This window comes from Coregonus lavaretus (genome assembly GCF_964263955.1).
Source record: "Coregonus lavaretus genome assembly, chromosome: 13".
NCBI classification, from domain to species: Eukaryota; Metazoa; Chordata; class Actinopteri; order Salmoniformes; family Salmonidae; genus Coregonus; species Coregonus lavaretus.
This window is the reverse complement of record NC_140000.1, coordinates 53,011,214-53,028,078: the sequence shown is the minus strand read 5'-3', so window position 1 is coordinate 53,028,078 and position 16,865 is coordinate 53,011,214. Positions and strand designations below refer to the sequence as shown.

The 16,865-nt window shown below is 43.0% G+C and overlaps 1 protein-coding gene across 3 annotated transcripts in view; it reads left to right on the top strand.

Moving 5' to 3' along the window:
- The window catches only part of LOC311140595 (oxysterol-binding protein-related protein 8-like), a 150,366-nt gene that overhangs the window by 127,744 nt on the left and 5,757 nt on the right, over nt 1–16,865 (top strand). For all 3 annotated transcript variants that reach the window (XM_084175721.1, XM_084175719.1, XM_084175720.1), the window contains 7 exons: nt 2,004–2,188; nt 3,259–3,340; nt 3,604–3,702; nt 6,901–6,997; nt 8,850–8,948; nt 12,938–13,035; nt 15,386–15,475. In XM_084175721.1, coding sequence (XP_084031847.1) covers nt 2,004–2,188; nt 3,259–3,340; nt 3,604–3,702; nt 6,901–6,997; nt 8,850–8,948; nt 12,938–13,035; nt 15,386–15,475 — 750 coding nt within the window. The remainder of the gene's footprint in view (nt 1–2,003; nt 2,189–3,258; nt 3,341–3,603; nt 3,703–6,900; nt 6,998–8,849; nt 8,949–12,937; nt 13,036–15,385; nt 15,476–16,865) is intronic.

Genomic DNA, 16,865 nt, shown 5'->3' with positions numbered 1-16,865 from the left:
AATTTTAATGGTAGGTTTTTTGAACAGTGAGAGACAGAATAACAACAAAACAATCCAGTAAAACGCATGTCAAAAATTGTATAAATTGATTTGCATTTTAATGAGGGAAATAAGTATTTGACCCCCTCTCAATCAGAAATATTTCTGGCTCCCAGGTGTCTTTTATACAGGTAACGAGTTGAGATTAGGAGCACTTAAAGGGAGTGCTCCTAATCTCAGCTTGTTACCAGTATAAAAGACACCTGTCCACAGAAGCAATCAATCAATCAGATTCCAAACTCTCCACCATGGCTAAGATCAAAGAGCTCTCCAAGGATGTCAGGGACAAGATTGTAGACCTACACAAGGCTGGAATGGGCTACAAGACCATCGCCAAGCAGATTGGTGAGAAGGTGACAACAGTTGGTGCGATTATTCGCAAATGGAAGAAACACAAAAGACCTGTCAATCTCCCTCGGCCTGGGGCTCCATGAAAGATCTCACCTCGTGAAATTGCAATGATCATGAGAACGGTGAGGAATCAGCCCAGAACTACACAGGAGGATCTTGTCAATGATCTCAAGGCAGCTGGGACCATAGTCTCCAAGAAAACAATTGGTAACGCACTACGCCGTGAAGGACTGAAATCCTGCAGCGCCCGCAAGGTCCCCCTGCTCAAGAAAGCACATATACAGGCCCGTCTGAAGTTTGCCAGTGAACATCTGAATGATTCAGAGGAGAACTGGGTGAAAGTGTTGTGGTCAGATGAGACCAAAATTGAGCTCTTTGGCATCAACTCAACTCGCCATGTTTGGAGGAGGAGGAATGCTGCCTATAACCCCAAGAACACCATCCCCACCGTCAAACATGGAGGTGGAAACATTATGCTTTGGGGGTGTTTTTCTGCTAAGGGGACAGGACAACTTCACTGCATCAAAGGGACGATGGACGGGACCATGTACCGTCAAATCTTGGGTGAGAACCTCCTTCCCTCAGCCAGGGCATTGAAAATGGGTCGTGGATGGGTATTCCAGCATGACAATAACCCAAAACACACGGCCAAGGCAACAAAGGAGTGGCTCAAGAATAAGTAAATTAAGGTCCTGGAGTGGCAGCATGGTAGTAGTACTTAATCCCATAGAAAATCTGTGGAGGAAGCTCAAGGTTCGAGTTGCCAAACATCAGCCTCGAAACCTTAATGACTTGGAGAAGATCTGCAAAGAGGAGTGGGACAAAATCCCTCCTGAGATGTGTGCAAACCTGGTGGCCAACTACAAGAAACGTCTGACCTCTGTGATTGCCAACAAGGGTTTTGCCACCAAGTACTAAGTCATGTTTTGCAGGGGGGTCAAATACTTATTTCCCTCATTAAAATGCAAATAAATGTATAACATTTTTGACATGCTTTTTTCTGGGTTTTATTTTGTTATTCTATCTCTCACTGTTCAAATAAACCTACCATTAAAATTATAGACTGATCATTTCTTTGTCAGTGGGCTAACGTACAAAATCAGCAGGGGATCAAATACTTTTTTCCTATATCGACATAACCTGAAAGGCCGTTCAGATTGAGTGTATTTAAACTTCTGACCCACTGGGAATGTGATGAAAGAAATAAAAGCTGAAATAAATCATTCTCTCTACTATTATTCTGACATTTCACATTCTTAAAATAAATTGTTGATCCTAACTGACCTAAGACAGGGAATTTTTACTAGGATTAAATGTCAGGAATTGTGAAAAACTGAGTTTAAATGTATTTGTCTGAGGTGTATGTAAACTTCTGACTTCAACTGTACTTTTTTCCCTCACTGTACTCCAATCCTATGTGAATATTTTGCCCTTACATAGCCCATCACCTAGCAACCTCATCAAGCAGTTTTGATCTCTTAGCGCAACAGCTAAGATGTTGGTTTGACAGTCGCTGAAGCGGGTTTGTGACCTGGTTGGGACTACCGCCAGAATTCATTGCAATATGAAAGTGTGTGTGGTGTGTACACCAAACCTTTATGTGTTTGTCCCAGGCTGGTGAGGCGTCCCAGACAGAGACGGTGTCGGAGGAGAATAAGTCTCTGATCTGGACGCTGCTGAAGCAGGTCAGGCCTGGGATGGACCTGTCTAAAGTGGTCCTCCCCACCTTCATCCTGGAGCCACGCTCCTTCCTGGACAAGCTGTCCGACTACTACTACCATGCTGACTTCCTCTCTGAGTAAGTACTACTACCATGCTGACTTCCTCTCTGAGTAAGTACTACTACCATGCTGACTTCCTCTCTGAGTAAGTACTACTACCATGATGACTTCCTCTCTGAGTAAGTACTACTACCATGCTGACTTCCTCTCTGAGTAAGTACTACTACCATGATGACTTCCTCTCTGAGTAAGTACTACTACCATGCTGACTTCCTCTCTGAGTAAGTACTACTACCATGCTGACTTCCTCTCTGAGTAAGTACTACTACCATGATGACTTCCTCTCTGAGTAAGTACTACTACCATGATGACTTCCTCTCTGAGTAAGTACTACTACCATGATGACTTTCTCTCTGAGTAAGTACTACTACCATGATGACTTCCTCTCTGAGTAAGTACTACTACCATGCTGACTTCCTCTCTGAGTAAGTACTACTACCATGCTGACTTCCTCTCTGAGTAAGTACTACTACCATGCTGACTTCCTCTCTGAGTAAGTACTACTACCATGCTGACTTCCTCTCTGAGTAAGTACTACTACCATGATGACTTCCTCTCTTCTGAGTAAGTACTAGTACACTGGCTCCGGGGTGAAGGTTCCCCTAGGTACAGATCTAGGATCAGCTTCCCCTCCCCCAATCCTAACCTTAACCATTAGTTTGGAAAATGACAAACTGATCCTAGATCAGTGCTAGGGGCAACTTCACCCTACACCAAGTAGTACACTTACAAAGCCTCCGTTATGAAGTGTACCACTACTTCAGTCTAGTACTATTCTTCTGACTGAGTACTTCTCCAACCAGTTAACAACTAGACCTGGCTGTAATGATGTCATTTTAACTAGTATTGCCTGCTGGGACAGTACTACCAAGCTGACCAATCAAATATCTTATATAGTAGGACAGTACTACCAAGCTGACCAATCAAAGATCTTATATAGTAGGACAGTACTACCAAGCTGACCAATCAAAGATCTTATATAGTAGGACAGTACAGTCAGACCTGCCAAAGATACAGCCAAATATTCAAAGATGTAGCTTTAACTTGATTTAGGTCCTCATTGCGATTTGATGTGTATCATTTCCAGGGCAGCTGTGGAGGAGAATGCCTACAACAGGATGAAGAAAGTGGTGAAGTGGTATATCTCTGGATTCTACAAAAAGCCACAGGTGATTAGAACATTCACTTAAAATCACTGTTTAAGCAGGGTCATGTTCATTAGGAAAGCAGTGGAAAACATTTTGCAACGTAAAAATAAAATTAATGTTTCTTACTGGATAGGTCCTGGTAGTCTCCCCCCATTTCAGTCCATTTCTTCTGTTAGGTGCCTAATGAACACTTCTCTGTTTGACATGTGACAAGATGTCCCTCGGTATCCCTACCATTCAGCAGACGTATCTAAAGCTCAGTTTTTCCTCCTTATGAAAACCAGGGACTGAAGAAGCCGTATAACCCCATCATTGGTGAGACCTACCGCTGCATGTGGCTCCATAGCAAGACCAACAGCAAGACCTTCTACATTTCTGAACAGGTAACGGAGCCAGGAGGGGAGACTGCTCCCTAACAGGTGTTTGTCTGATTGGGATGGTAGGGGAGACTGCTACCTAATAAGTGATTGTCTGATTGGGATGGTAGGGGAGACTGCTCCCTAATAAGTGTTTGTCTGATTGGGATGGTAGGGGAAACTGCTACCTAATAAGTGTTTGTCTGATTGGGATGGTAGGGGAGACTGCTCCCTAACAGGTGTTTGTCTGATTGGGATGGGAGGGGAGACTGCTACCTAATAAGTGTTTGTCTGATTGGGATGGGAGAGGAGACTGCTCCCTAATAAGTGTTTGTCTGATTGGGATGGGAGGGGAGACTGCTACCTAATAAGTGTTTGTCTGATTGGGATGGGAGGGGAGACTGCTCCCTAACTGGTGTTTGTCTGATTGGGATGGGAGGGGAGACTGCTACCTAACAGGTGTTTGTCTGATTGGGATGGGAGGGGAGACTGCTACCTAATAAGTGTTTGTCTGATTGGGATGGGAGGGGAGACTGCTACCTAATAAGTGTTTGTCTGATTGGGATGGGAGGGGAGACTGCTCCCTAACTGGTGTTTGTCTGATTGGGATGGGAGGGGAGACTGCTACCTAACAGGTGTTTGTCTGATTGGGATGGGAGGGGAGACTGCTACCTAATAAGTGTTTGTCTGATTGGGATGGTAGGGGAGACTGCTCCCTAACAGGTGTTTGTCTGATTGGGATGGTAGGGGAGACTGCTACCTAATAAGTGTTTGTCTGATTGGGATGGTAGGGGAGGCTGCTCCCTAATAAGTGTTTGTCTGATTGGGATGGGAGGGGAGACTGCTCCCTAATAAGTGATTGTCTGATTGGGATGGGAGGGGAGACTGCTACCTAATAAGTGTTTGTCTGATTGGGATGGGAGGGGAGACTGCTCCCTAATAAGTGATTGTCTGATTGGGATGGGAGGGGAGACTGCTACCTAATAAGTGTTTGTCTGATTGGGATGGGAGGGGAGACTGCTCCCTAATAAGTGATTGTCTGATTGGGATGGGAGGGGAGACTGCTACCTAATAAGTGTTTGTCTGATTGGGATGGTAGGGGAAACTGCTACCTAATAAGTGTTTGTCTGATTGGGATGGTAGGGGAGACTGCTCCCTAACAGGTGTTTGTCTGATTGGGATGGGAGGGGAGACTGCTACCTAATAAGTGTTTGTCTGATTGGGATGGGAGAGGAGACTGCTCCCTAATAAGTGTTTGTCTGATTGGGATGGGAGGGGAGACTGCTACCTAATAAGTGTTTGTCTGATTGGGATGGGAGGGGAGACTGCTCCCTAACTGGTGTTTGTCTGATTGGGATGGGAGGGGAGACTGCTACCTAACAGGTGTTTGTCTGATTGGGATGGGAGGGGAGACTGCTACCTAATAAGTGTTTGTCTGATTGGGATGGTAGGGGAGACTGCTCCCTAACAGGTGTTTGTCTGATTGGGATGGGAGGGGAGACTGCTACCTAATAAGTGTTTGTCTGATTGGGATGGTAGGGGAGGCTGCTCCCTAATAAGTGTTTGTCTGATTGGGATGGGAGGGGAGACTGCTCCCTAATAAGTGATTGTCTGATTGGGATGGGAGGGGAGACTGCTACCTAATAAGTGTTTGTCTGATTGGGATGGGAGGGGAGACTGCTCCCTAATAAGTGATTGTCTGATTGGGATGGGAGGGGAGACTGCTACCTAATAAGTGTTTGTCTGATTGGGATGGGAGGGGAGACTGCTCCCTAATAAGTGATTGTCTGATTGGGATGGGAGGGGAGACTGCTACCTAATAAGTGTTTGTCTGATTGGGATGGTAGGGGTGACTGCTCCCTAACAGGTGTTTGTCTGATTGGGATGGTAGGGGAGACTGCTACCTAACAGGTGTTTGTCTGATTGGGATGGGAGGGGAGACTGCTACCTAATAAGTGTTTGTCTGATTGGGATGGTAGGGGAGACTGCTACCTAATAAGTGTTTGTCTGATTGGGATGGTAGGGGAGACTGCTACCTAATAAGTGATTGTCTGATTGGGATGGGAGGGGAGACTGCTACCTAATAAGTGATTGTCTGATTGGGATGGGAGGGGAGACTGCTACCTAATAAGTGTTTGTCTGATTGGGATGGGAGGGGAGACTGCTACCTAATAAGTGTTTGTCTGATTGGGATGGGAGGGGAGACTGCTACCTAATAAGTGTTTGTCTGATTGGGATGGTAGGGGAAACTGCTACCTAATAAGTGTTTGTCTGATTGGGATGGTAGGGGAGACTGCTACCTAATAAGTGTTTGTCTGATTGGGATGGTAGGGGAGACTGCTCCCTAATAAGTGTTTGTCTGATTGGGATGGGAGGGGAAACTGCTACCTAATAAGTGTTTGTCTGATTGGGATGGTAGAGGAGACTGCTACCTAATAAGTGTTTGTCTGATTGGGATGGGAGGGGAGACTGCTCCCTAATAAGTGTTTGTCTGATTGGGATGAGAGGGGAGACTGCTCCCTAATAAGTGATTGTCTGATTGGGATGGTAGGGGAGACTGCTACCTAATAAGTGTTTGTCTGATTGGGATGGGAGGGGAGACTGCTACCTAATAAGTGTTTGTCTGATTGGGATGGGAGGGGAGACTGCTACCTAATAAGTGATTGTCTGATTGGGATGGGAGGGGAGACTGCTCCCTAATAAGTGATTGTCTGATTGGGATGGTAGGGGAGACTGCTACCTAATAAGTGTTTGTCTGATTGGGATGGGAGGGGAGACTGCTACCTAATAAGTGATTGTCTGATTGGGATGGTAGGGGAGACTGCTACCTAATAAGTGTTTGTCTGATTGGGATGGGAGGGGAGACTGCTCCCTAATAAGTGATTGTCTGATTGGGATGGTAGGGGAGACTGCTACCTAATAAGTGATTGTCTGATTGGGATGTTTAATCTGACATTTGAGCAATTGATTCACCTTGTAGGTAGTATGTAAATGATGGATGTGTGGGTGAGTAGATGGATGGATGGATCGACGGGTTGGTGGATGGATGGATGGATCGACGGGTTGGTGGATGGATGGGTGGATGAAAGAAGGAATAAATGTGATAGGTTTTCAGAAGGTCTAGACTCTACAACATGACATGTTCTGGTAGACTGGGTATGATCAGGGTTAGCTTCCAGTACCTGTTCTCCTGACCTCTGACCAATCACCTTCTCTCCCTGTCAGGTGTCCCATCATCCTCCAGTGTCGGCGTTCTACGTCAGTAACAGGAAGGACGGCTTCTGTCTCAGCGGAAGCATCCTGGCCAAGTCCAAGTTCTACGGTAGAACACACACACACACACACACACACATGCATGCACGCCGACACCCACACACACACACGCACACATACACACACCTACCAAACAGCACATGTACAGTGGGGGAAAAAAGTATTTAGTCAGCCACCAATTGTGCAAGTTCTCCCACTTAAAAAGATGAGAGAGGCCTGTAATTTTCATCATAGCTACACGTCAACTATGACAGACAAATTGAGAGGGAAAAAATCCAGAAAATCACATTGTAGGATTTTTAATTAATTTATTTGCAAATTATGGTGGAAAATAAGTATTTGGTCACCTACAAACAAGCAAGATTTCTGGCTCTCACAGACCTGTAACTTCTTCTTTAAGAGGCTCCTCTGTCCTCCACTCGTTACCTGTATTAATGGCACCTGTTTGAACTTGTTATCAGTATAAAAGACACCTGTCCACAACCTCAAACAGTCACACTCCAAACTCCACTATGGCCAAGACCAAAGAGCTGTCAAAGGACACCAGAAACAAAATTGTAGACCTGCACCAGGCTGGGAAGACTGAATCTGCAATAGGTAAGCAGCTTGGTTTGAAGAAATCAACTGTGGGAGCAATTATTAGGAAATGGAAGACATACAAGACCACTGATAATCTCCCTCGATCTGGGGCTCCACGCAAGATCTCACCCCGTGGGGTCAAAATGATCACAAGAACGGTGAGCAAAAATCCCAGAACCACACGGGGGGACCTAGTGAATGACCTGCAGAGAGCTGGGACCAAAGTAACAAAGCCTACCATCAGTAACACACTACGCCGCCAGGGACTCAAATCCTGCAGTGCCAGACGTGTCCCCCTGCTTAAGCCAGTACATGTCCAGGCCCGTCTGAAGTTTGCTAGAGTGCATTTGGATGATCCAGAAGAGGATTGGGAGAATGTCATATGGTCAGATGAAACCAAAATATAACTTTTTGGTAAAAACTCAACTCGTCGTGTTTGGAGGACAAAGAATGCTGAGTTGCATCCAAAGAACACCATACCTACTGTGAAGCATGGGGGTGGAAACATCATGCTTTGGGGCTGTTTTTCTGCAAAGGGACCAGGACGACTGATCCGTGTAAAGGAAAGAATGAATGGGGCCATGTATCGTGAGATTTTGAGTGAAAACCTCCTTCCATCAGCAAGGGCATTGAAGATGAAACGTGGCTGGGTCTTTCAGCATGACAATGATCCCAAACACACCGCCCGGGCAACGAAGGAGTGGCTTCGTAAGAAGCATTTCAAGGTCCTGGAGTGGCCTAGCCAGTCTCCAGATCTCAACACCATAGAAAATATTTTGAGGGAGTTGAAAGTCCCAAAACATCACTGCTCTAGAGGAGATCTGCATGGAGGAATGGGCCAAAATACCAGCAACAGTGTATGAAAACCTTGTGAAGACTTACAGAAAACGTTTGACCTGTGTCATTGCCAACAAAGGGTATATAACAAAGTATTGAGAAACTTTTGTTATTGACCAAATACTTATTTTCCACCATAATATGCAAATAAATTCATTAAAAATCCTACAATGTGATTTTCTGGATTTTTTTTCCTCATTTTGTCTGTCATAGTTGACGTGTACCTATGATGAAAATTACAGGCCTCTCTCATCTTTTTAAGTGGGAGAACATGCACAATTGGTGGCTGACTAAATACTTTTTTTCCCCATTGTATATAAATAGAGACTTAGGGCCTGTCTCATTATCAGTGGGGAATGAACATTTTGGAACACATTTCTTCGTAAAAATGTATTTTCTTCCGTTTTAAAAGCGCACCCAACAAATATTTTTGTGGTGTTAACACCATTTCCTGGGTGTTGTCATGACGATGTGTCTCTGTGCAGGAAACTCCCTGTCGGCCATATTGGACGGAGAGGCTCGGCTCACCTTCCTCAACAGAGGAGAAGACTACGTCATGAACATGCCCTACGCCCACTGCAAAGGTCTGACCTCTTTTACTGGCTGGAGTCTTACTGTGAAAGCTACACACGCTGCATTAATACCCTTATAATGTTATATGCCCACCAAATGTTATTTGCAAGCATACCAGGGTTGGGCTCAATTCAAATTGATGTCAGTCAATTCAGGAAGTAAACTGAAATTCCAATTCAATAATTAAAAAGAGTCAATCTATTTTAAATGACTTCTTAATAAACTGAAAAGGAGAAGCTATTTATGTCAGAAGGTTAAAACATTTTTGATTTTAAATTCAAATCACTTCCTGACTTGACTGACTTGAGCCCAACCCTGAAGCATACACGTCCCTTTCTTCTTCATGGGAAGTACAGTCAACCTTACTTCTCTAGTCATACAGACTGACTGGAAAGTACAGAACTGTAGTACTGTAAATATACTTCACTACTAACTGAATCGGTCCTGATTGGCACACTACCAGGATTGGAGTCAATACCATTTCATTTCAGTCAATATAAAAGTAATGGGGAACATTGGAATCAGAATTTCAGTTTACTTCCTGAATGGAATTCATTTAAATGGAATAGACCCTAACACTGCACTCTACTGTAGAGTATACTAACTATCCTCCCTATGTAGGGTACTATCTCTACTGTAGAGTAAACTAACTATCCTCCCTCTGTAGGGTACCATCTCTACTGTAGTGTATACTAACTATCCTCCCTCTGTAGGGTACCATCTCTACTGTAGTGTATAATAAATATCCTCCCTCTGTAGGGTACTATCTCTACTGTAGTGTATACTAACTATCCTCCCTCTGTAGGGTACCATCTCTACTGTAGTGTATACTAACTATCCTCCCTCTGTAGGGTACCATCTCTACTGTAGAGTATACTAACTATCCTCCCTCTGTAGGGTTCAATCTCTACTGTAGAGTATACTAACTATCCTTCTTCTGTAGGGTACCATCTCTACTGTAGTGTATACTAACTATCCTCCCTCTGTAGGGTACCATCTCTACTGGAGTGTATACTAACTATCCTCCCTCTGTAGGGTACCATCTCTACTGTAGTGTATACTAACTATCCTCCCTCTGTAGGGTACCATCTCTACTGTAGTGTATACTAACTATCCTCCCTCTGTAGGGTACCATCTCTACTGTAGAGTATACTAACTATCCTCCCTCTGTAGGGTACTATCTCTACTGTAGTGTATACTAACTATCCTCCCTCTGTAGGGTACCATCTCTACTGTAGTGTATACTAACTATACTCCCTATGTAGGGTACTATCTCTACTGTAGAGTATACTAACTATCCTCCCTCTGTAGGGTACCATCTCTACTGTAGTGTATACTAACTATCCTCCCTCTGTAGGGTACCATCTCTACTGTGCTGTATACTAACTATCCTCCCTCTGTAGGGTACTATCTCTACTGTAGTGTATACTAACTATCCTCCCTCTGTAGGGTACCATCTCTACTGTAGTGTATACTAACTATCCTCCCTCTGTAGGGTACCATCTCTACTGTAGTGTATACTAACTATCCTCCCTCTGTAGGGTACCATCTCTACTGTAGTGTATACTAACTATCCTCCCTCTGTAGGGTACCATCTCTACTGTAGTGTATACTAACTATCCTCCCTATGTAGGGTACTATCTCTACTGTAGTGTATACTAACTATCCTCCCTCTGTAGGGTACCATCTCTACTGTAGAGTATACTAGCTATCCTCCCTCTGTAGGGTACCATCTCTACTGTAGAGTATACTAACTATCCTCCCTCTGTAGGGTACTATCTCTACTGTAGTGTATACTAACTATCCTCCCTCTGTAGGGTACTATCTCTACTGTAGAGTATACTAACTATCCTCCCTCTGTAGGGTACTATCTCTACTGTAGTGTATACTAACTATCCTCCCTATGTAGGGTACTATCTCTACTGTAGTGTATACTAACTATCCTCCCTCTGTAGGGTACCATCTCTACTGTAGAGTATACTAGCTATCCTCCCTCTGTAGGGTACCATCTCTACTGTAGAGTATACTAACTATCCTCCCTCTGTAGGGTACTATCTCTACTGTAGTGTATACTAACTATCCTCCCTCTGTAGGGTACCATCTCTACTGTAGTGTATACTAACTATCCTCCCTCTGTAGGGTACCATCTCTACTGTAGTGTATACTAACTATCCTCCCTCTGTAGGGTACCATCTCTACTGTGCTGTATACTAACTATCCTCCCTCTGTAGGGTACTATCTCTACTGTAGTGTATACTAACTATCCTCCCTCTGTAGGGTACCATCTCTACTGTAGTGTATACTAACTATCCTCCCTCTGTAGGGTACCATCTCTACTGTAGTGTATACTAACTATCCTCCCTATGTAGGGTACTATCTCTACTGTAGAGTATACTAACTATCCTCCCTCTGTAGGGTTCCATCTCTACTGTAGTGTATACTAACTATCCTCCCTCTGTAGGGTACCATCTCTACTGTGCTGTATACTAACTATCCTCCCTCTGTAGGGTACTATCTCTACTGTAGTGTATACTAACTATCCTCCCTCTGTAGGGTACCATCTGTACTGTAGTGTATACTAACTATCCTCCCTCTGTAGGGTACCATCTCTACTGTAGTGTATACTAACTATCCTCCCTCTGTAGGGTACCATCTCTACTGTAGTGTATACTAACTATCCTCCCTCTGTAGGGTACCATCTCTACTGTAGTGTATACTAACTATCCTCCCTCTGTAGGGTACTATCTCTACTGTAGTGTATACTAACTATCCTCCCTATGTAGGGTACTATCTCTACTGTAGTGTATACTAACTATCCTCCCTCTGTAGGGTACCATCTCTACTGTAGAGTATACTAGCTATCCTCCCTCTGTAGGGTACCATCTCTACTGTAGTGTATACTAACTATCCTCCCTCTGTAGGGTACTATCTCTACTGTAGTGTATACTAACTATCCTCCCTATGTAGGGTACCATCTCTACTGTAGAGTATACTAACTATCCTCCCTCTGTAGGGTACCATCTCTACTGTAGAGTATACTAACTATCCTCCCTCTGTAGGGTACCATCTCTACTGTAGTGTATACTAACTATCCTCCCTCTGTAGGGTACCATCTCTACCTAAAATGTAAAATGTAAAATGTAGTGTATACTAACTATCCTCCCTATGTAGGGTACTATCTCTACTGTAGAGTATACTAACTATCCCCCCTCTGTAGGGTACCATCTCTACTGTAGTGTATACTAACTATCCTCCCTCTGTAGGGTACTATCTCTACTGTAGTGTATACTAACTATCCTCCCTCTGTAGGGTACTATCTCTACTGTAGTGTATACTAACTATCCTCCCTCTGTAGGGTACCATCTCTACTGTAGTGTATACTAACTATCCTCCCTCTGTAGGGTACCATCTCTACTGTAGTGTATATTAACTATCCTCCCTCTGTAGGGTACCATCTCTACTGTAGTGTATACTAACTATCCTCCCTCTGTAGGGTACCATCTCTACTGTAGTGTATACTAACTATCCTCCCTATGTAGGGTACCATCTCTACTGTAGAGTATACTAACTATCCTCCCTCTGTAGGGTACCATCTCTACTGTAGAGTATACTAACTATCCTCCCTCTGTAGGGTACCATCTCTACTGTAGTGTATACTAACTATCCTCCCTCTGTAGGGTACCATCTCTACTGTAGTGTATACTAACTATCCTCCCTCTGTAGGGTACCATCTCTACTGTAGTGTATACTAACTATCCTCCCTCTGTAGGGTACCATCTCTACTGTAGTGTATACTAACTATCCTCCCTCTGTAGGGTACCATCTCTACTGTAGAGTATACTAACTATCCTCCCTCTGTAGGGTACTATCTCTACTGTAGTGTATACTAACTATCCTCCCTCTGTAGGGTACCATCTCTACTGTAGTGTATACTAACTATCCTCCCTCTGTAGGGTACCATCTCTACTGTAGTGTATACTAACTATCCTCCCTCTCTTAGGCATTCTGTATGGCACCATGACTCTGGAGCTGGCTGGCCAGATCACCATCGCCTGTGAGAAGACGGGCTACAGTGCCCAGCTCGAGTTCAAACTCAAGGTAGGAGGAAATAACTTGTTCTTTAGCTACAATCATTTAGCTTTTAGTCTTTAATTAACAAGAACTTCAAATTGCGTCAGGCAGTTTTAGTGCTTGAAACTGTAATTAATCGTTACATGGGGGTGTTGCCAACCCTCCTCTTGGAGTGCTACAGTACTCACCTGCAGGCTTTTGCTCCATCCCAAATGGAGCACACCTGATTCTACTAATTACAGTTGAAGTCGGAAGTTTACATACACCTTAGCAAAATACATTTAAACTCAGTTTTTCACAATTCGTGACATTTAATCCTAGTAAAAATTCCCTGTCTTAGGTCAGTTAGGATCACCACTTTATTTTAAGAATGTGAAATGTCAGAATAATAGTAGAGAGAATGATTTATTTCAGCTTTTATTCCCAGTGGGTGAGAAGTTTACATACACTCAATTAGTATTTGGTAGCATTGCCTTTAAATTGTTTAACTTGGGTCAAACGTTTTGGGTAGCCTTCCACAAGCTTCCCACAATAAGTTTGGTGAATTTCGGCCCATTCCTCCTGACAGAGCTGGTTTAACTGAGTCCGGTTTGTAGGCTTCCTTGCTCGCACACGCTTTTTCAATTCTGCCCACACATTTTCTATACGATTGAGGTCAGGGCTTTGTTATGGCCACTCCAATACCTTGACTTTGTTGTCCTCAAGCCATTTTGCCACAACTTTGGAAGTATGCTTGGGTTCGTTGTCCATTTGGAAGACCCATTTGCGACCAAGCTTTAACTTCCTGACTGATGTCTTGAGATGTTGCTTCAATATATCCACATAATTTTCCTTCCTCATGATGCCATCTATTTTGTGAATTGCACCAGTCCCTCCTGCAGCAAAGCACCCTCACAGCATGATGCTGCCACCCCCGTGCTTCACGGTTGGGATGGTGTTCTTCGGCTTGCAAGCAACCCCCTTTTTCTTCCAAACATACCGATGGTCATTATGGCCAAACAGTTCTATTTTTGTTTCATCAGACCAGAGGACATTTCTCCAAAAAGTACGATCTTTGTCCCCATGTGCAGTTGCAAACTGTAGTCTGGCTTTTTTGTGGCGGTTTTGGAGCAGTGGCTTCTTCCTTGCTGAGCTGCCTTTCAGGTTATGTCAATATAGGACTAGTTTTACTGTGGATATAGATACTTTTGTACCTGTTTCCTCCAGCATCTTCACAAGGTACTTTGCTGTTGTTCTGGGATTGATTTGCACTTTTCGCACCAAAGTACGTTCATCTCTAGGAGACAGAACGCGTCTTCTTCCTGAGTGGTATGACGGCTGTTCCCATGGTGTTTATACTTCTGTACTATTGTTTGTACAGATGAACGTGGTACCTTCAGGCATTTGGAAATTGCTCCCAAGGATGAACCAGACTTGTGGAGGTCTACCATTTTCTTTCTGAGGTCTTGGCTGATTTCTTTTGATTTTCCCATGATGTCAAGCAAAGAGGCACTGAGTTTGAAGGTAGGCCTTGAAATACATCCACAGGTACACGTCCAATTGACTCAAATGATGTCAATTAGCCTATCAGAAGCTTCTAAAGCCATGACATCAGCTATTTAAAGGCACAGTCAACTTAGTGTATGTAAACTTCTGACCCACTGGAATTGTGATACAGTGAATTATAAGTGAAATAATCTGTCTGTAAACAATTGTTGGAAAAATTACTTGAGTCATGCACAAAGTAGATGTCTTAACTGACTTGCCAAAACTATAGTTTGTTAACAAAAAATTTGTGGAGTGGTTGAAAAACGAGTTTTAATGACTCCAACCTAAGTGTATGTAAACTTCCGACATCAACTGTAGCTGCTCAACAGGACCTTGATTAGCTGATCAGGTGTTTTACAGTGGGGTTGGAACGAAAGCCTGCATATCCAGTACCTATCTGAGAGGAGGGTTGACAGACCACCCCTGTGCTACATCTTGAACTTCAAAACAAACACCAATACCAATGTGATGAATACTCCTTTCTGTAACACTTTATTTTACAGCCTTCTACTTACCAGGTAATACTTAGATAGTACTTGTTGAAGTGGTAGTTACTGTACATAGAGTAATAGTATAGTTAGATTAGTAGCTATGTACAAAGTGGTTTCTTTTGAGATACAAGCATCAATATGTACCATTTGGTACCAGGTAGTTACCAAGAGTGTTGGATTCTTTGAGGACGTTACCAGAAATGTTCCATTGGTGCCATGTAACATGGTTACCATGTCTCCACTTTGTTGCCATGTAACATGGTTACCATGTGTCCACTTTGTTGCCATGTAAATACCAGGTAAGAACCAGGTTAAACAGGGCTGTAACATAAAGCGTCACCCTCCCCCTCTCTTTTCAGCCGTTCTTGGGTAACAATGACAGCGTCAACCAGATCTCTGGAAAGATCAAGCTGGGGAAGGAGGTGCTGGCTACACTGGAGGGACACTGGGTAAGTTTGTTATGTATCGAACAGAAGGAAAACCGTCTGAAACAGGGACTAGAAATGCTTATTTTCCTTTTCCGTTGCAAACGTGTGTGCGCTAATGAACATGACCGTGCACTTCTCTTTAACTACCATATGCATTGAAAGAGGTTGTATCACTTCTCTTTAATTACCATATGCATTGAAAGAGGATGTATCACTTCTCTATAATTACCATATGCATTGAAAGAGGATGTATCACTTCTCTTTAACTACCATATGCATTGAAAGAGGTTGTATCACTTCTCTTTAATTACCATATGCATTGAAAGAGGATGTATCACTTCTCTATAATTACCATATGCATTGAAAGAGGATGTATCACTTCTCTATAATTACCATATGCATTGAAAGAGGATGTATCACTTCTCTTTAATTACCATATGCATTGAAAGAGGATGTATCACTTCTCTATAATTACCATATGCATTGAAAGAGGATGTATCACTTCTCTATAACTACCATATGCATTGAAAGAGGATGTATCACTTCTCTTTAACTACCATATGCATTGAAAGAGGATGTATCACTTCTCTATAATTACCATATGCATTGAAAGAGGATGTATCACTTCTCTATAATTACCATATGCATTGAACGAGGTTGTATCACTTCTCTTTAATTACCATATGCATTGAAAGAGGATGTATCACTTCTCTATAATTACCGTATGCATTGAAAGAGGCTGTATCACTTCTCTATAATTACCATATGCATTGAAAGAGGATGTATCGGTTTTTTTAAAGGTTCAAAGTATGGAAAGTTGTTATTTTCCACCCCAAAGGTCAAACTGACTTTAATTATGTCAGGAGACCTGACCTTGATCGTAAGTTTGAATGGAGGCCACCGAACATGCACTTTCACCTACCTGCTTAATGCATCCACATTTGATGTAGATTTAAGACACCAATGATGTAAAAAAAAAAAAATATATATATATATATATATATATATATATATATATATATATATATATATATATATATATATATTTAACCTTCATTAAACTAGGCAAGTCAGTTAAGAACAAATTCTTATTTACAATGACGGCCTACAAAATGGGTTGTTTTCTGCAATAAAGGCCAGACACACTCTTGAATAGATCATGATACTTTTAGTGTGGCAGGGTGGCAGGCTGTGTACAGTATATCATCACCAATATCTTTTTTTATTGGGTTTTCAGCTGGATCCAGCTGGCTTTTACTGTGTTCTCGCTAAGCTGTGCCTCAGACAGACAGACACACAGACAGACACAGACAGACAGACAGACAGACAGACAGACAGACAGACAGACAGACAGACAGACAGACAGACAGACAGACAGACAGACAGACAGACAGACAGACAGACAGACAGA